This window comes from Pleurodeles waltl, chromosome 9 (assembly GCF_031143425.1).
Source record: "Pleurodeles waltl isolate 20211129_DDA chromosome 9, aPleWal1.hap1.20221129, whole genome shotgun sequence".
NCBI classification, from domain to species: Eukaryota; Metazoa; Chordata; class Amphibia; order Caudata; family Salamandridae; genus Pleurodeles; species Pleurodeles waltl.
In genome coordinates, this window is record NC_090448.1 from 178,708,261 (window position 1) to 178,728,604 (window position 20,344).

Genomic DNA, 20,344 nt, shown 5'->3' on the forward strand with positions numbered 1-20,344 from the left:
ATAGGGAGCATTTGCATTTTAGCACTGGTCAGCAGTGCTAAAGTGCCCAGAGTACCAAAAACAGCAAAAAAAGAAGAGGCAAAAAAGACAGGGGAGACCACACCAAGGATGCCAGGTCTAAGAGTAGCCATGTAGGAAATTGAAGAAGCTAAATACTGCTCCTTTATGTGGCACCTCCATGTAGGCAAAAGTAAGGCATGGGGAGAGGCTGTCCCACTTATGCCTCGTGGCCCCTGGTAGGCCCACAATCATGTCCTTCGAGGTCTTGCTGAATCTTTCAACTAGACCATTGGTTTGGGGCAATAGGGTGTGATGAGCTTGTAAGTTACGAAACACTCATCCCACATGGGCTTCATGTACACAGACAAGAAGTTAGTGCCTCGGTCAGACTATCTCCTTGTGAACCCCACACGGGTAAAGATCCCCATCAGAGTTCTAGTCACCACAGATGCAGTCACTGTCTGCAGGGGAATTGCCTCTAGGTAGAGTGTGACATGGTCCACTAAGGCCAGGATAAACCTGTTGCCTAGGGCTGTCTTGGGGTCCAAGGGTCCAACAGCATTGTTGCCCACCCTTTCAAAGGGGGTGCCAGCGATGGGAAGTGGGATCAGGGGAGCTTTCTGCTTCTTCCCTGACTTCCCACTGGCCTTACACGTGGGACAGGTCCTGCTGAATGTATCGCTGAATGTATCGGAGATTCTCTTCATTCTGGGCCAATAGAAGTGGATGAGAACCCTGGCGAAGGTCTTGTCTTGCCCTAAATGTACTACTAGGGGTATGTCATGAGCGAAACCCAGTAGGAAGGCTAGGTAACACTGGGGGAACCCCAGCACATGGGCTTCGCAGTACCTGGAACCTTAGGTTCCCTGTTGATCATTCTCCCAATAGATTAGGTGATCCCCAGAGGCTCTACCTGCTGCATGGGCTGAAACCAGTCACCTCAAGCCCTCAAGAGTGGGACACTATCTCTGCGCTTTGCAGAAATCCTCCCTGATGGACCCACCCTCAACTTGCCAGCCAGCAAGCTCAGGTATGTCGTCCAGGGTGATAGTGTCTTCCCCTGTTGGCTCATGGACCTCCTCCTCAGTAAATCTGTCAGCCTCCATCGCAGGAACTTAGGGGACTGGTTTCTCACAGTACTTGCCCCTCTCCATGACAGCTGCTTGGGTCACCGTTCAAGGCTCCAGATGCCCTTGTCCCTCTTCCTGAGCAGCCATGGACTGTGTGGTCATACAGACACACTCAGGCAGTCCCCTCATCTCCAATGGGCTCAACCTCACTCCAGGTAGTGTGGTCCAGGTTATTGCCTAATAAACAATCTACAGGCATGGCAGGGCTCACAGCAACTTTCAGAATCCCTGAGACCCCCCCCCCTCACTAGAAGGGAACCAAGGTTGTTAGTGACGATGTCTTGGTGGAGTGTCTTTGTTAGGACCTGCTATGCTGACAGCGGCTGACAGTTCACAGTTGTCATGCTGGCTCCTGTGTTACACAGAGAATCCACCAGTTGCCTATTAATGGTGACACACTGCCTATACTTGGAAGTATTTGCAGGCATGTGAGCTTTTGGCACCATTTCGCAGACATTTGGAGTATTTCTTAGAGTGACAATTTTTAAGGCACTCTGTACATTGAGGTACAAACCTCCTTTCTTCCTAGACTCAGATTGGAACTGCTTACCACTACTCCCTTGGGAATTATTTTTGAGGCCTTTAGAGAATTTTGTATGTTTACATTTTTTCTCCCTTCTTTCTTCTGTTAGGAACCCTGACCACCTTTGTGGGTGCCTTCTTCCCAGGTACCTTTTTGGACACTCTGGTGCTGGCCCAGAGGTCTTCCTCCTCAGCAAGCTTCCTGGGGTCAGGCAGCTTACTGTCAAAAAGGTGCTGGTGCAACTCTGTAAAACAGACACTGAGCATGTCTCTCTCATGATTAAACAGTACAACCCAGCATAATCATTCATTTTTCTGCCCCTCATCCAGCCATTCAGTACCTTCATGGAGTAATCAATGAAATCTACCCAGGATTTGTAGGGGAGCTTCTAACCCTGGATCTTTGGTGATACTTCTCAGGGGTCAGCAATATTTGGCAAGTAAGATAGTTATCAAGAGGGTGTACTTGGTGGGGTCCTAAACCTCTAATGTTAGAAGTGTGTCCCTCCCAAGTGTTGAATGTACGTATGAATGCTATGAATGTACGTCAGCAAATGTAGTATATTCATGTATTCTCAGTTAAGAAGACATCAAGCTCTCCTTTGTTTGTTGAAGGTGGATTTGCACACTTAAGCAGAGAACACTCAAATAATTCTTAAAAGTACAAGACAGGATGAAAGAGAAATGGCTAAACCTTACCCCTTCAAACTTCATGTTGGTAGGCACTGATAAATCCTTTCCACATTTCCAAAATAAAAGGTAAGTATAAAGCAATTTGACTACAGGTGTAGAAATTAAAGTGAAGGCCAAAAAATAAAATCCATGAGTATTGTTTGCTCAAGAATATCCAAGCGTGCCTAAATCATTTTTATTGAGACCTCCTCCAAGTACCTCCTCAGGGTACCTTTGGGGAGCTCCTGTATCTTGATGGCTAAAGCATGGAAGTCAGCGACCTCTTCATATGCCAAAGATGTATTACTGTAATTCTTTTATTTGCCTGTACCGCGATTGCGATATCACAAAATTTCAGATTACCCACAACTCTGAGGGTGAGAAAGTAGATCACTAAAACTAAGTTCAACGCATTTGCTGTCTGTGATGTAAAGAGTGAAGTTTAAGGCTATAATGTTGACATAAGGGACAATTTAGAGTAAAACCTCTAATATCTGAAACAGTCAGGGCCTCATTACTATTTTGGCGGTCCTTTCACAGGAGGGCCAAAGACACATCAGGCAAAAGGCCGCCAGTAATTGAGGTCTTTTGCCCGCCCTATTAGGAGTTTTCTGCTGAGCTAGAGGGTGAAAACAGCGTTTCCGCCCGCTGGCCCAGCGGAAAACTCACCACAACATTGATGCTGGCTCGTAATTGAGCCGGCGGCAATGTTGTGGTGCGTCGGGTGTGATAGCACCCATCACGCATTTCACTGCAATGGGCAACGGGGCTGTCCATGTGAGCCCCTGTACTGCCCATGCCAAGTGCATGGGCAGTACAGGGGCCCACATAGGCCCCCAACACCCTCCTTGCCCCAGCCTTTGCATGGCTGTGAGACCGCCATGCAAAGGCTTCCGGAAAGGGGACTCATAATCCCCAGGGCAGTGCTACTTGCAGCACTGCCCTGGTGTGTTGCGACCGCCGAGACCGCAAGGCTGTCAACAGGCAGCAATCCGGCGGTGCCACGGTCATAATCGGGCAGTCGGGCCACCCTGTCTGCGGTGGTCCGAATGCCATCATGAGTGTGCCGGTCTCTCCATTGTGAGTGTGGCAGTCTTGAGACCGCCACACTCGTAATGAGGGTCTCAGTCGCTGTAATCCAAGTAGCACGCCGCTTTATTGAAAACTCCATAGCGAACCAAAGCACCATAGCAAACATTCAGTCCATAAGAGAGGGTGTAGTTCCTTTCTGGCCTAGGTTAGTTGTCTTTTGATGCACTACTCACCAAATATGTCTGCATCTGTTCATGAGGAATTTTAAATCGTTGTTCCAGATGAAACCTGTATTTTTTCTGTTAGCATTGGTATTAGTGGTGTGTGAAATTTGCTTTCGCATTACTACACTGTTATCCATAAATACACGAAAATCTAAAGCGTTATTTAGTGCTATATTGTAGCTTGAAATGCGCTCTTGCGTCAATTTTTGATGCAACGATAGAGCAAAAACACTGCTAAGTAAAGCCAATTGTGTTTTTTTGTGTGCATTTGCGATACATTTTTACGCTTAATGGTGTGTAATTACGCTGCTTGACATTAGCATCATTTAAGGAATTGCACTTAACAAGCATAATGCGAACATCCCCAAATTACACGTTATGCCTGCATAATTAAAATGTTATCCAGATCCAACTGGTATTCCACAACACACTTTCCTATACAAATAAGATGAGTAATGTAGAAACATACTTGAATTCTCGGTTGAAAATTCGTAATTCATGTGTTTTCCTCAAGTTCATCTTTAGATGTATTCGCTTGATGATGAATAAAATAGACATATGTATGCTATACAATGTTGTGATCAATATGTGGTGACATTCTGTCTATTTATATGGCCTTTCTACATCCATGGTTCGAAACATGCATCATTTTTCTCAGTGACCTTGAAAATGGAAAAAATCTTTTACAAAAATATTCGTAATATTTTTACTCGATACCATTATCTTCCACCCATTTTAGCCTCCATTTCATTCCGTCAGACCCTATCTTGATTTCATTTTCTGTCGCTCATTGCCATTCTCACCCTTGCTTTCTATTAACGTGCTCTCCCTTTGACTAAAATACTTTGGTTGTTTCCAATACATGTTTTTGTTCTTAAGTCATTTTTATTGTAAAGGTTGAAATGTGTAGTATGTATGCCTAATAATATTTACTTGTCTTTATAATTATTTGTTTTAGATAATTTGTGCAATGGAAAATTTCACAAACATCTTCAAGACCTGTTTGCGCCACTTGTTGTTAGATATGTCGACCTCATGGAGTCCTCAATTGCACAATCAATTCACAGGGGCTTTGAGCGGGAGTCTTGGGAGCCAGTAAAGTAAGAAAACCTCCTTTGATACACACGGAGTTTGGTTGCAGGTGGATGGAGACTCATGAGTTGAAGGAATAGTGCTAGATTTTAAGTGAATTAAATGGATTTTGTGTAACAGTTGCATTTGTAAATTGATGATTAATTGACAATATAAAATGATAATCAACGAAACAAAACTTGCGGCTCATAATATGAACATGGAACCTAACAGCTTCAAAATGCTTTACAGACCCTTTTGTCATAATGCACTAAGCAGTAAAACACATCCGTCAAACAGTTTTTCACTGACCCCAGTATTTCGATATATTACAAGATTTGTTAGAGTTTGTGCTATTTGGTAACTGACATTTGTGATACTAATCGATTGCCACAAAAGGCACTAAAGTATTCCGTAGAGAACTTCAGCTTATTGCAGTTTTTGTATATACCTAAGTAATTGTGAAGCTGCCTGCTTACATTCCAGATAAGTGTGAATAACGATTATTGATTTTACGGTCCTAACTGCATAAGACAGTCTGCCTTGGTGAGTAGTGTTTTATGCACTGTGTTGACTGGGTACTCAAATGATTCACTTTTCATAGTGGTGATTGGTAAAAAACTGAGAGTGAACCAGTACATAACACAACACAACATAACATAACACAACATATAACATTACATAACGTAATATAACATAACATAACGTAACATAACATAACGTAACATAACGTAAAACATGTACTTGTAAAGCAGACATTCACCTCTTGGTACACTTTGGCCCTAAGTAACCGGTGTTTATTGTTTATTTCCTCATGGCTCTTGTTATGGCCTGTCACAGCACAGGAGTGCTGGGAGGTACTGGGGCATCCTCCCCGGGAGAATAGTGTCACCAGGTACACCCCCACAGCTCAGCGGGCTTTTAAGAGACCTATGGTAGACAGTGTCCAATTTAAGACAAACGTTCCCTGCATTTGCAGCACTGGCTGTACAATACCGATTTGGTATATGGCAATAGTGTTATCAGGACCTTAGATCCGATTTGCTTTTTAGGACCTCTATGCAAAATGGGTTCTGCCTGCAGAGTCCTCTGTCCGCTAGTGATAAGAAAGGAGGCTGTCAGTGTCAGAAATTTACCACCACCATGAAGTCCAACCTGTCTCTTCTGGTCTTCCAGTATAACGACATAATTTTCTGCAAGAACTATGGTTGCATTCTGTCTCGGTTCTCCATACTTTTTGGGCCAGATGTATCAAGCGATTTTGCATTCGCAAACGGTGCGAATTGCAAAATTCGGCCGTTTGCGAATGCAAAAATGCCTTTCAGAATGTATGAAAGGCATTCGCAGTGCAATTTTAAGGAATCGCTATTACCGAATCGCAAAAATCATGCATACCATTTTGCATTTCTTAAATAGCGATTTCTTAAAATTCGCTATTTAAGAAATGCAATTTGTTTTTTTGATACATCTGGCCCTTTATTATTATTTTATGTCATAATTAGTTTAACACAGAGGATCAGAAGTAAGTAGTACTGCAGTAAGGGGGACTCCTCTATGTTATGACCCACTCATCTAGGCTAAAATCCAGAATTATGGCAAGTGAATGTTCAGCAATCTGAATCTGTCCTTGCTTGCCAAAACATGTCAGACCTATGAATGTTCCTGTATTGGAAAGAAAAAGATATGTGTTCGTAGGTGGGAAAAAGTAACAAACTTTTGAAACTACAAATTTTGACCGCGAATTGCGATGAAGTATTCCAGTCACTTACAATATTTATTTTGTACCTCCCTTCCAGGTACCATATTTATTGCTATTATATTTTATTTCTACATGCTGCTTTGCAAACACTTGTCTGTATTTGAATTTTCTTAGATCTGGGCCTATGTTATGTATCGGGTACACTGGTCATGTTTGCTCCACAGCGCACCTTTAAACAGGTGCTCCAGGCGCAACCGTAAACAGTGCTCCTGAACACAATGAATGCCCTGCCCTCAGTGCAGCTGCAAACTCTGGGCTGACCTGGGGGCAGCAGTTTCAGTGAACTATGGAGCGGCTGCTTTAATCAGCTACTCCATCTTTCACTGTGAAGGTGGCATCCGTCTGCACTTTAGAGAGGGGACAGAGATCCCCCTCCAGGTGGGTGAAGTGAGTTATTGCACCCACTTGCAAGGAGATGTCTGGGAAGTCCAATGTTCCCTCTAGAGGGCTGCCTTCAGGGGGCACACTGCCTGTGCACCACGTTTTTGTAGTGCAGTATCAGTGTGCTTCTTGACGGCTTTTTTGCTTCTGGACCCACATCCATAATATGGCACTGATGCAGAGGCAAAGGGATTCCCTCCTTTACTCGAGGCCACACTTCCATACAAATACGGAATTCTCTCTTGAGATAGTGCTGGCGCTACATGTAAATCAGCGCAATCAGTATCACGCAAGGGGCCGCACAAGCATCTGTGGACCCTTCTGTAATACCAAAGTGCCCTGGAGGCACACAAAGCTAGCAAACATGATGTTGTGCCCCAGTTGCACCCTGGGGCACTTTGTGTAACATGACCCCTGCTGATCACAATCCTAGCAACCCTTATTCAGTACACTTTGCAACACATATGGGTAAAAGAGCTCATTTGCCTGTGATATGTTTAGGGCGCACTGCCCTGGTCGGCACAGGAGTGCACCTTTAACTGGGTACATCATGCACAGACTGGGTCACTGTGCCATACTACAGGTAAAGTGCTGCCCCCAAAGTAGCCATGAAATGCCATTTAGGTAGTGCACCAGTGAACAGCAGACCTGCTGTTTGAAGATTCCCTTGTGGCAGTGAGTGACTGCACCAGATGAAGGGGGATGTCTGGGAAGTGCATGGGACCACTTTCCCCTCCTTTCATGGGGCACTATTGCAGAGCACCCTGCACAAACCTCATTTGTTGTGCAAGTGAGTGCACCCCATGACAAATCTTTTACCTGTCTGCCTGTATCTATATTATGGCAGGGATAAAGAGGCAAGTATTCCTTCATTTGCATGGTGTGATACCAACAAGCATAAAATGGAACATTCCCTTAATATCATTTTGGTGTTATTTATGCTCAAGCATGATATATTTTACAGAAGGGGCTGCTCAAGCATCAGCACCCTATTCTTTAGTACCAAAGTCCCTGGGGGTAAAGACATTTGGTGCATTCCCATGTTCCATAGTATGGACCCTAGCATAAATGTGAAGCATACTAATTAACAGAATGACAAATCAGCTTCTCATGGAACAATATCACAGGCAGAACAGGGTAGATTTAATAATGGATACATTTATTCTTTCAGATTACATTTGAACAGGAATGTTTGTGTGTGTATGTTCACTGCCTTATGAGTTGTGAAGCAGATCTCTTGCTTGAGAGTTTTTCTTCAGCTTTAGGATGTTTAGTTGTGTATGTACTACTCAAAATAATAGCGATCTGCCCATGAAGCTAGTTTATACTGTATTGATTTCTGTTGTCTCTTAGTGCTTGTAGTTTTCATGCAACAGCTCATTTAAAACATACCATTTACAACCACATTAGCACGAACAGAAAGTCCATTCTGCCACTCTGGCTTTTCCCCCAGTAGGGTGCAGGCTAGGGTCTACTTTCAGAGAAAACATTTTGCAGATAAAACACAGGATATTTGTCCTTTTTCTGCTTCATTTTGTGCAGTATTTGGACTTGCTGTGAAGGGCACCAAATATTTCTTCCTGATTTGACTCTCAAACTGAAGGGTGTTGGTCTTTTGTTGTCCCAGCAGCTTGCTGTTTGAGCTTCAATGAATTGAGCCTGGCGGTACCTTCCTGGTAGGTGTGATTCTTGGATCCTGGGAAGATTGCATCCTCTAAGAAGTATCTGGTCATGACCACTGCAAAGTTTGGAGTGGAACTGTGGACCTGCTTCATGATCAGTGTTGCTTCCTCAGAAGATGAGCAAAAAAGGACTAAGGGCCACATGTACGAATATAAGGTTTTGCGACTTGCAATCTTTAAGTCACAAAACCTGATGTACAACAGTGTCATTGACACTGTTTGCGATTCCCAATGGGGTCGCAAATGACCGACCTCATAAATATTCATGAGGTAGGTCTCAATTTGTGACCCCATTGGGAATGGCTGCCCTAAAAGGGATGGTGGCCTACTGGGGACAGCAGACCACCATGTCTGAGACCGCTTTTAAATAAAGTAGTTTTAAATTTTTTGTTAAATGCAGTCCGTTTTCCTTAAAGGAAAACGGGATGCATTTCAAAAACGAAAATGAAAAGATTTCTTTTCATTTTTTCAGAGCAGGCAGTGGTCGCTACCATTCACAAAGGGGAAGGGGTCCCCTGGGATCCCTATGAATAGGTTAGCACCAATTTGAAACTGGTGCTAACTGCAATTGTTTTGTGACCGTATTCACGTTCACGTTCACAAAACAATCCTACATTGCACTGCGACTCGCAATTAGGAAGGGAATGCCCCTTCCTAATTAAGACTCGCAAACCTATTTTGCGATTCAGTTAATAGATTACCGAATCGCAAAATAGGGTCTGTACATACTAAAATGTTTTTTTCCTGTCACAAATGGCCCGGTTCAGAGAATCGGGCCGTTTGCGACAAGAAAAATGGTATGTACATCTGGCCCTAGGTTCCAAACACCCAGTCCAGAGGATCCTCAAAAACCATCTAAGTATCACTGTTAATGCTGCATTACTACTGCCAGAAGATAACTTAAGGCATAGGTGAAGCATACACCTTTTTGTAAAGGAGCATCTGAGGACTGAGTGGAAGCAGCAAATATTTTTTTTTTTAAAGCATGAAGTACTCAAATTGGAAAAGTAACTTCCCCTGCTCAACCAAGTCTAAGCTCACTAACACTGGCCAGTTCCTGTCACTATTATTTCTGTTAATGGGGGCTTGTTCTATGCTTCCTTCAAGTGTCATCACTCGGCCAACATTGATTCCAGATAACTCACATAGTGAACCCTGTAATTTCCCTGTGGCCAGGCTGTTTGGAAGTTCAGCCACAACATATGTGAAGCCTCTGGCCAGATCCATGCAATACCTTTGGAATGACTACAATTTATACATGTCATATTCAAGGTATTTAAATTTAACTTACAGGTATAGTTTGAAAATCTGGCCTGGAATGTTTTTTCTTTTGGTCATATGATAAACACTCCTGTTCTGAATGGTGAAGTTGATGATATACTCCACTCCCAGAAACAAAGAACTGAATAATTAAATTGTTCAGGACAATTAAGTCACGTACTTAGCACTAGATTGGTTTTAATTATGTATTTTGAACAGAGTGGCATGCAAACCTGTCTCAAGGTTAAATGTACCATTCTTGTTAAAAAGGTAACACAATATGCAGGTTTGCACACATAGTAAATTAATAAACAATGACTGTTGTATTTAAATATCCACTTTCACTTAGCTCATAATTAATTATTCTAGGAAATGCTTCACAAATAATTGAAAACGATTGTGTTTAGATAATTCGCCATAATATCCGCCTTTGTCTCTTTCATACATTACCCAAATATGATACCTTTGAGTAGGAGTGCATAAGCAGCTTGAATGTAATTTATAAATTGCCCTCCAGGAGACAGTGTCACTCTGCCTTGGCATATATGCTTCATTAAATGGGGAAAAAGTAGCACATGAACTTTGATTGTTTTTACCAGTGAGGAGTTAAGTAGTTTAGGATTAGTTTGTCTTTCAGTTCTTAGCTGTTTTCACAGTAATGTGACAGAAATATTTATCTAAAAAACAATGTCTCTCTTGCAGGAAATCCTGAACACGTAAGACGCATAAATAAAGATCATTGGCCAATGTGCCACTGCTATGCATTTGCAAGCTACTTTGATACCATAGGATTTCAAATACAGCAGTTAGACACTAATAATGTTGCACTTAACACAAGTTATACAAATGTCAGCTTTTTGCTCGCCATCAATAACGAAGACTAAAATAGCATATAGCCATACTGTCCGAATTATGCACACACGCTGTCAGCAGCATATAGGGGGAAGCAGATACTTCCAAAGCATGAGAAGTGGCACCATCGGGAGTATGTGAAAGAGCAGACTGTGTTGAGGCAGGGTTTTCACACTGTTTCTCGTAGCCAATCTGTTCCTAGCACTTATGGTGACATAATCTGTGCCTGTGTTATTCCTTATTACCGCCTTTGTGCTACTTAAGTTATATCACAAGCATGCACGTTTAGACCATATGCAGTTTTCTTACATGGTACAAAGGGGATTTTTAATATTGATAAATAAATGCCCACATTCGACCAGATGATGTTCAGTCTCTCATAGATTCCGTAAAGTGAGCACATGGCTGAATTGCAAGCGGTACAAACACCCCTGCAGCCAACAGCTGCAGATCTCGCTGCAGGCTCAAGGATTGTCAGTACCAGTTCAGGGAAGAAGACGCGTTCTGCCTCTAATACATTTCACCTTGTTAACCCCTTCGCTACTAGGCTTTCCCCCCCTGTGCTAAGCCTTTTTTAGACTATTTGAAGAAGGTCATGGTTACGCCCCCATAACTTTTTCTCCAGCTAAGGTATCCATTCCAAATGTGCATCCATAAAGAAAATAGCCAAAATACAGTTACATTTTGGTTTCTTTGGTAAAAATGGAGAAAAAGTAATGCAGTAGAAAGCATCTGTTTTTTCCCTACAAATGGCATCAACGAAGGGTTTGTAGTTCCTAAAATCACAATCTTCCCAGGTTTCAGGAACAGGCAGTCTGGAATCAGTACCCCAAATTTTTCAACAGAGTTCTGGCATTATAATGGGATACAGCCCATTTTTCCTGTTTTTGTGCTTTGAGCCTCCTCTCCAGTTAGTGGTAAAAATGGTTGTGAAACAATGGTGAATCCCAGAAAGCTATACATTTCTGAAAAGTACATAAAATTATGAATTTAGCAAGGATTTATTTGTGTAGACCATTCAAGGGTTTCCTATAGAAAGTAACAGTTGACACAAAAAAATATTGAAAGCCATTTGTGTCTATGTTTTCCTCTGTAACCTTTTCTATGTCTGACAGATTTTGGAAAACAATACACCGCTATGTCCGCTGGACCGTTCTGATTTAGGGGATATACTGTATAGGGCTTGTAGATTCACTAAGAACCTGAGGTACCAAGAGCCAATAATTGAGCTGGACCTGGCAATGGTTTTTCATGATGTACCTGTTATATGGCAATTGATTTGGTAAAATATTAGAATGAAAAATATGTGTCAAGGAAACCTATGTATTTCCAAAATGGGCACAAAATATTGAGTTTAGAAGCAGTGGGTATTTGCACATCTCAGAATTTTTGAGTACTCATGCTAGCATGTGAATTAGAGGGCGTTTCTCAAAATGACTTCTTTCTTATAAGCTGTCTTACATTTGGAAGGTGCAAATGCAGAGAAATACAATTGGTAATAACACTTGATCTACTATTCTGTGTTTCCCCAAGTCTCCTGATAAAAGTAGTTTCTTACTTGTGCCTAGTGCCCGTGGCATGAAACAGCCCAAAATGTAACATGGGCACATCATATTTTCCACTGAAAGCTGACTCATTTTTTGCAGTATGTCTAGCTATGGATTTTGGTCCCTAGCACAGCCTGCACCTAGGAAAACTTAGCAAATCTGTACATTTTGGAAAACTACCCAACCAGGGGAATCCAGGATGGGTGACTTGTCAGGCTCTCACCAGGTTCTATTACTCAGAATCCCTCAAACCTCAAAATTTGTCTAAAAAGCATATTTTCCTCATATTTCTGTGATAGAAGGTTCTGGAAGCTAACTGAAGGGAGCCACAAACTTCCTTTCACCCAGCATTCCCCCAAGTCTCCCGATAAATATGGTACCTCTCTTGTGTGGGTAGGCCTACTGCCCGCAATAGGAAACAGCCAAAACACAGCATGGACACATCACTTTTTTCAACTGAAAACGGACTCCTTTTTTGCAGTATGCCTAGTGTTGGATTTTGGGCTCCAGCTCAGCTGGCAACTAGGAAAACCTAGCAAATGTGTACATTTTTTAAAACTAGACACCTAGGGATATACAGGATAGGGTGACTTGTGTGGCTCTCACCAGGTTCTGTTACCCCGAACCCTTTGCAATCCATAACATTTGTCTAAACATTTACCACACTTTTCTGTGATGGAAAGCTTTGAAATCTGCATAGAGCCACAAACCTCCTTCCATCCTGGATTCTCCTAATTCTCCTGATATAAATGGTACATCACTTGTGTGTCTTGGCCCAGTGCCAGTGACAGTAACTTAGCAAACCAAGGCAATGGGAGCCCTTGCTGGAGGACACCTAATGGCATTGGTTGGATACATTCTTGTCTGTGGCACTAGGCGCAACCACACAAGTGGCACAGCTTTTTTCTCAACAGAAGTAGGGCACTGCTGGGTGGTAGAAATTTTGTGGATTCCTGTAGATTCCGAAAGTTTTCATCACAGAAATGTGAGGAAGAATGTGTGTTTGTTGTCAACATTTGAGCTTTTCACGACATTGTGTGTAAGAAAATGGTATGGGATGGATGTGAATCACACTACCCTGGACTTCCCCAGATGTCTAACTTTCAGAACTGTCTGAGTTTGGTAGATTATTCCAGGTTGCAGCCTACCCAAGCTCAAACAGTGCAGCTGTTCACCATTGTAAATGGGATGATACTGGGAGTTAGCCAAACTCTCCTGGTCCACTTGTAAAAAATAACACCCAAAAGAATCATGCACCCTCTTGCCTTCCATTGGGATGAGATGCTTAAGTCCACAGGGTAGCAGAAAGACTGTTTCCCCATTTTTGAGGAGTGGGGGCATGATCATGCCCATGCTGCTCAGCCCCCTCCCCTACAAATAGAAACATGGTGCCTAGTGGTTTTCTGCCCCCTTGAGGTCAGATTGGCCTACAAATAAGACCATTGTGCCCCTTGGGGGTTTGGGCAGGAAGGAAATGGCCAAAATAAATAATCATCCCATATTGGGGAGCAGCCCTTTCCCAGGGGGCTAGTTCCCAAATTATATTTTTTTTAAATCCCTGGTGTCTAGTGATATTCTGCCTCCCAGGGGCAGATTAGCCTAAACATAAGCACAATTTGCCCCCAGGGGCAGAAAATGGCCAACATATCCATCTCATAATGGAGAGTGGCCCTTGCCCAACTTACATTTTTTAACATCCCTGTTGTCTAGTAGTATTCTGCCCTCTTGGGGTGCATATTGGCCTACAAGTAAGGCCAATCTGCCCCGGGGGCAGAAAATTGCCAAAATTAATTCCCAAATATTGGGAGGAGCTCTCGCCTATGGGGCTCCTCCCTAATACCCAAAGAAATCCCTGGTGTCTAATGAGGTAGATCCCAGCTTTGCGATCCCCTGCCTTGGTCGATCTCTAAGCAGGGATCCCCTTGGGACAGGTACCATTGGAAAGGGCACATTCTCCCCTTTACAGTGATACCCCTCCTATGTGCTTTGGTGCTCAGGGGCTGAGATAGTCCTATGAGAACCTAAACAGTGAAAGTGAAATGAGCCGAATGGCTCATTTAATTTTCAGTGTAATGATGTCAGCGCACTATGTGCACGATTGTCATTACATTGAAAAAAACTGAAATAATAATGCCTCAGCAGTTGGGGAAGCTCCTCCCTAGCTTCCAAGGCAAACAAAAACAAAAAGGAAATCACTCTGCTGTTTACAGCAGAGGGATTTAGTGGTCATGTGATGATGACACAACGGTTCCATCCTCAGCACACGATCAGTATGGCTGAGGACAGAACTGTTCTGTCCTCAGCACCAAATGGGTTCAAATATTTTGTGATGGTTTTGAAGCCTCACTCTTCTACAGTAGTTTTCTACACGCCACAGAAGCGTTTCCAACACAGATGTGTATTGTAGGGTTATTTACTCATAGGACCCAATCCCTTTCGAAGCTTCACAAGATGGCCTGTATTGTATCCATTGTGCAGATGGACACACTACTTCAAACCATTTCCTTCAGTTGTGTTTGGTCCTTAGGATCCTAGGTCAAAACATAGGCTTGCTTTCTTTTTTATAAAATCATTAGTTATAGCAGGTCTAATACCTCTTTTAATTGTTCTTTTTCCAGATTTATATCTCCCCACTGTCTTGAATTATAATTTTGCTTCCTAAATCGTTTCACAAGCTAATTGTACAGAGACATTCTCCTTGAATTGTTAAATCATGATGTTTGCTTTCTAAAATGCTACACCCCCCCTGCTGGTGGCTATGGATAGCATGCTGTTATGGACATGAACTAGTTTACAAGCAGTCATGGATAAATATCTGAAACTCATTTATGTTTAATTGATGTTATTTGATCCCTAATTGATGAATGCATTATAGTTGTCTGCAAATCCTATAACCCCGTGTGTCCCTCCCACCATCGCAACAGTATATTTCTAGAATCCTGCAAAGCATGGACACTGACTCACTCGCATATGGTCATCCAATAAGCAAAGAGAATTCTCACATTGCAAACACTTGGAAGTGACAAAGGAAAGAGTTGTCAAAAGGTACCCACCTTCCTTATTACGTAGAAAAAATTAATCTGTACTTTGTGACCCCATGTGCTTTTGCAAAACATTGAAAGAATACTACCTGCTCACAGAAACAAAGTCTGACTAATTATGGCATTTAAGGGTCAGGTGTTCAAATGTTTGCACATTCTAAAGATGTCCCAATGGTCTATTGTTCATTACAGAGTTATATCCTTCCATTCCTGGCTGTTTGTAATAACAAGCACATCTGAGCGCCACCTCATGCATATTAATAATACAGGCAATGTGTGTGGCACTGTCCATAGTCTCTGGCTTTTCTCCCAATTGTCAACAGTGAGCACAGCAAAAACGACTTCTCATTTTGCAGTGCTGCATTTTTCAAAATCAGTAGAGCACTGTGCAAAATAAAGTTCATACATCTGGCCATTTTTCATGCAGTGCATGAAAACTAATTTACCGAGGTGAGAAATGTTTAAATTCAGTCATCGTAATGCATGAAAGAGAAATTCACTGTTGTGCTCTGGATCACCTGCAGGTGTTAGATAACTTAATCATGTAGACCTACACAGAATGGCTATGCATAACTAGATGTTGAGCTGATAATGGTAGAGATGGCCCATCTTTTACCATTTTTGTCAAAAAAGAGAGATATTTTCCTTAATATTTTCAGGTAAAAGGTGTGGAAAGAAATGAGTGAAGAAATGTATTTGTTGGGAGAGATCAGAATCCTCCTTAAATCACAGACTCTTTGCTATTTTATCTTTGATGAGGGTGCCCATTTTAAGAGGGTAGTAGGTATCCAGCCCCAGAATGAATTTCCCACACACCAACAATATTGCTGCTTTAGCACCATTCAGCTTCTGTCAATTGCTTCCCATCCATTCCCAGATAAATCTCATTGGGGATCAGAAATAGGCCTGGGTGGAGTCGATGGAGTCCCACTCTGCGGACTTCCGTGGAGGTGAAAAAAAAGTGGAATTCCTTGACCAGGCCAATGCACAATAGGCCAGAAACATCAGCTTTCTTTCGATGCCTATGGCCCTGGCCTGAATTCAGGCCAGGGCCATAGTCAGTGAAAGTTGCCAGGCCTGGTGTGCACCGGCCTGCCCCGTGTGCAATGCACACAGGATAGGCTGGTGCACAAGAGGCCTGAAACAGCAGCAGTGTGCACAAGCAATGACAAAATAAAGAGATTAGTACTTACTTGGGTCTTCCTGGGGGTCCTCCTCGTCATCCGATGGCGACAAGTGTTCTTCAGCGGCTGCCTCCCTCTGGCTCTGCTCTGGTGTGCACTGTAGACCAGTTATGGGCTGTACAGTGCAAGCGCAGTCTCCGCTACTGCTAGTTTTTTTTACATGGTGTGCGGAGTTCCAAAAACTTTGTTAGCCCTGCCAGCGGAGCAGAGCTCCCTGAATGCCCCTAATCAGAAGTGGAGAATGGACAAATGGTCGTTATGTTATGGTATTAGTACTGATTTATTTTCAACCTATATAAATTGATGTTTTTTTAGTTATATGTGATTCTCGAATGGGCTCATAAAGACAGAGAGTTGGGAATTAAGGCATAGCCTTGAGGTAGTACAAGGTTCGCAGGTACTTCTGATGTGATGAACGTTGACAGTTTCACTGCATTGGTTTAATGTATAAGACAAGATGACAGCCACTTTCAAGCTAGGCCTTTTACTTAAGCTTCTGTCAGATGTGAAAGAAAAACTCTTGGTCAACCGTGCTAAATGCAGTATATAAATCCAGTAATATCAGTGCAGTGACTTTGCCTTTACCAGTCTTCATTCTAAGATCATTATGGACCACTAACAGTAGTAAATCAGTATTGTGAGCGGGTCAGAATCATATTTGGATTAGGCATAATATATTGACTGCTTTTAAAAGATTGCACAATTTATTGGCCACATGGTTTACAAAAAGTTTGGATGAGGCTACCAGGAAATATATTGGAGATTTCTTTGATAATGGAATCAGCAACTTTGTTTCTTTTTTTTATATTACATGGCTACAGCAGATCAAAACTATTAAGGGCCATATGTACAAAGCACGTTTGCGGTAAGAAATGGCTAGATTCACAATAGCGGGCCATTTGCGACCCCAAAAATGCATTTTTCAATTGTATAAAAGCACATTTAATGGTTCAGTAATGCTGCTGAATTACAAATGGCATTAATAACTCAGTATTTGGAAGGGGTGCGTTTAGAGAGTCTTCCAAATAGCTGTTTTGTGACTGAATTCTGGTCACAAAACAGGAATATTTACCACTGGTTTAAAACTGGTTGAAACCTATTCACAAAGGGGAACATGTCCCCTTCAGCCCCTTTGCCTTAGAGAATATTAAAAATATATTTTAAAAGCAAGCGGCGGCCCCACGCATTACTGCCTGCTCTTAAAAAATGAACACATCCAATTTACATTTAAGGAAAATGGGGTGCATTTAAAAAAAAAGTTTTCTTTATTGAAAAGCGATCACAGTGAGGGTGATCAGGCCACCATTCTTCTGATGGCTGCGATTCTTAATTGTTCACAGTACATATTCATGAGGTAGGTTGATTTGTGACCCACTAGAAACCGCTATTGAAAAGATGTAAGTTTTGTTAATGAGGAATTGTCATTTCCTAATTGTGATTTTCTAAGAATCACAATTAAGAAAGCGCAAGGCTAGAATTTTGTACCTCTGACCCTTAAGAACTAGTCCTGGTTTTAATAAAGTTAATTTTATTTGAGATAAGACAGTCTGATATAATTTGAGAGGAGAGACATCTACTAGATAAGGTAGGGGAAATCCAGGTCCAGTAGTTGCGGATGGGAATTTACAATATTCGACATCTAGTTTTAATAATTATTTAAGTCATCACACAGAGGAGGAGACGGGTTTATTTCTCCCGTTGTTTTAACAATATCATAAATGTTCTGGATTATTTGAAATACTATTTTCTAGAGTTGACAGAGGCTGATACTTTATTTGAGTAGTAGGCTTGTTTGGCCAGTTTAGTATTATTTTCATAGAGTGCCAAGGATAATTTATATGATGATTGTGAAGTGGCACCATAAATGTGTCTCCACTGCTGTTCTATTTAACATAGTATAGATATATACATTTTTGTTTCAGGTCCTCTTTAAACAAAGATGATCGCTGACAGCATCATGTAACTGGGTGGGCTTAAGCGGACTAGTGATATCTGATGTTTGTGATGCCCAGTGAAGGTACCCCATGTGCGCTTCCTTAATGTTGTTAAATTCCATTGGAAGTGTGTATGGTGGAACAACACATGCGTATGTCATGCATGCCTTTACAACACATGCTGTTACAACAAATTTTGTTGTAAAACCATGTTTGGTGAAGGAGCATGTGTGGTAAATTCTCCCCTGCACTGCCCTGATACCATACTCCACCCTGCCCAAGCCATCAAAACTGCCCTTTCCATCCACTCTCCTTAGCCCTAAACCCTCCAGCCCCAAGTCCTAAAAGTAACCCTGCCCTGTGTCCTAAAAACTACCCGCCCCCTGCACCCACCCTGAACCCTAAAACCTACCTTGTCTTAAAAGCTACCCCGATTCCCCACCCTGTACCCCAAAACCAACAATGCAATGTCCTAAAAACTACCCTGACTCCTTTACCCCCAGCCGGAACCATAAAACCTACCCTGCCCTGTCCTAAAAACTACCCTGATCCCCACCCGAACCCTAAAACCTATCCCACCATGTCCTAAAAAGAACCCTGACCTCCCACCCCTGCCCTTAACCCTAAAAATTACCCCATCCTAAAAACTACCCGACCCCTGAGCCCTGTCCTAAAAACTACCCTGATCCCTCTGCTCCCGCCATGAAGCCTAAAACCTACCACATCTGTCCTAAGAACTACCTGACCCCCACCCCCACCTTGTACCCTAAAACCTTCCCCTCCCTGTCCTGAAAACTACCCGACCCCCGCCATGTCCTATAAACTACCCCGACTACTCAGCCATGCCCTGAACCCTAAAACTTACCCCTGTCTTAAAAACTACCCTGACCCTCTACTCTTGTGCCTTGTCCTAAAAACTACCCCAACCCCTCCACCCCTGCCCTGAACCCTAAAACCTACCACACACTGTCCTAACAACTACCCAAAACCTACAACCACCCTGTACCCTAAAACTTACCCTCCCCTGTCCTAACAACTACCCTGATCACTCAGTGTGTCCTAAAAACTACCCCAATCCCCCCAATCCGTGCCCTGCTTTCTTCTCTCTCCTCTGCTCCTTCCTGTTCATGCATATGAGTAGTAAAAGCATATGCGTTGTAATGGCAGGGTGGCCAATGCATAGCGATGTGGGATACTACTGTGAGAGAGAGCTGGGCTGTGCGTAGGGTCCTTTGGGGTACGTGGAGGTTGAGTCGCTGGTTCAGGTAGGCTGGTATGGTGTTGTGGAGGGCCTTGTGTGCATGGGTGAGGCTCTTGAAGGTGATTCTTTTGCCTTGTCTGCCTATTATTTAAAATCTGCCATAGGTATTAGTTGATTGGTTGATTCTAAAGGTAGTGGATCAAACCAAATGTTCAGAAAAGAAATAATGTGTGTGTTTAGTTGAGCAATAAGTTAATAAAACCAATAAGGAGGAAGATGAGGAAGGAGAGATGTAATAACAGATTCTGCACCACACCGACTATCACCACCACTCCTCCTCTGCACTTACCTTCAAGTCTGTTTTTTTTTTAAATAATCTGTATCCTCTTGGTATTGTTTCATAATCTCTGGAATTTTAGTATGTGTGAACCAGGATTCTATACCACATCCACCATATTTGAGTGACACATTTGTTACCTTCTGTTGCATGTTTACATATAGAGCATACGCTGAGGGAACTCATATTTATGGTATTGGTCTTGTCTGTTTGTTTGAAAAGTACTTGGCTTATGTGTTAGAGTCAAGCTTGATACATAAGGCTTGAATTTTTTTTAAATACTCCAATTTATCATCAGTTGAATAGAGAGAGACTTTAGGAAATATGCTGCATAGGTCATAAAATCACCAGTTTATGGCCCCTGTTACTCTCTGATCATGAATGAGTGCAGACTTTCCTTTGGTAGGCATTCGGCACACAAGTGGTGAGTCGGAGCATCAGACCTTCGCGCATGCTCTGAGCCAAAGCTGCTAAAGTAGATAACTAAGCAGCAGCCCAAGTCCAAAAAAACGGCT

At 42.5% G+C, this 20,344-nt stretch overlaps 1 protein-coding gene across 13 annotated transcripts in view; it reads left to right on the forward strand.

Moving 5' to 3' along the window:
• The window catches only part of CADPS (calcium dependent secretion activator), a 1,450,780-nt gene that overhangs the window by 1,028,721 nt on the left and 401,715 nt on the right, over positions 1-20,344 (forward strand). For all 13 annotated transcript variants that reach the window (XM_069206526.1, XM_069206531.1, XM_069206527.1 and 10 more), the window contains one exon: positions 4,539-4,680. In XM_069206526.1, coding sequence (XP_069062627.1) covers positions 4,539-4,680 — 142 coding nt within the window. The remainder of the gene's footprint in view (positions 1-4,538; positions 4,681-20,344) is intronic.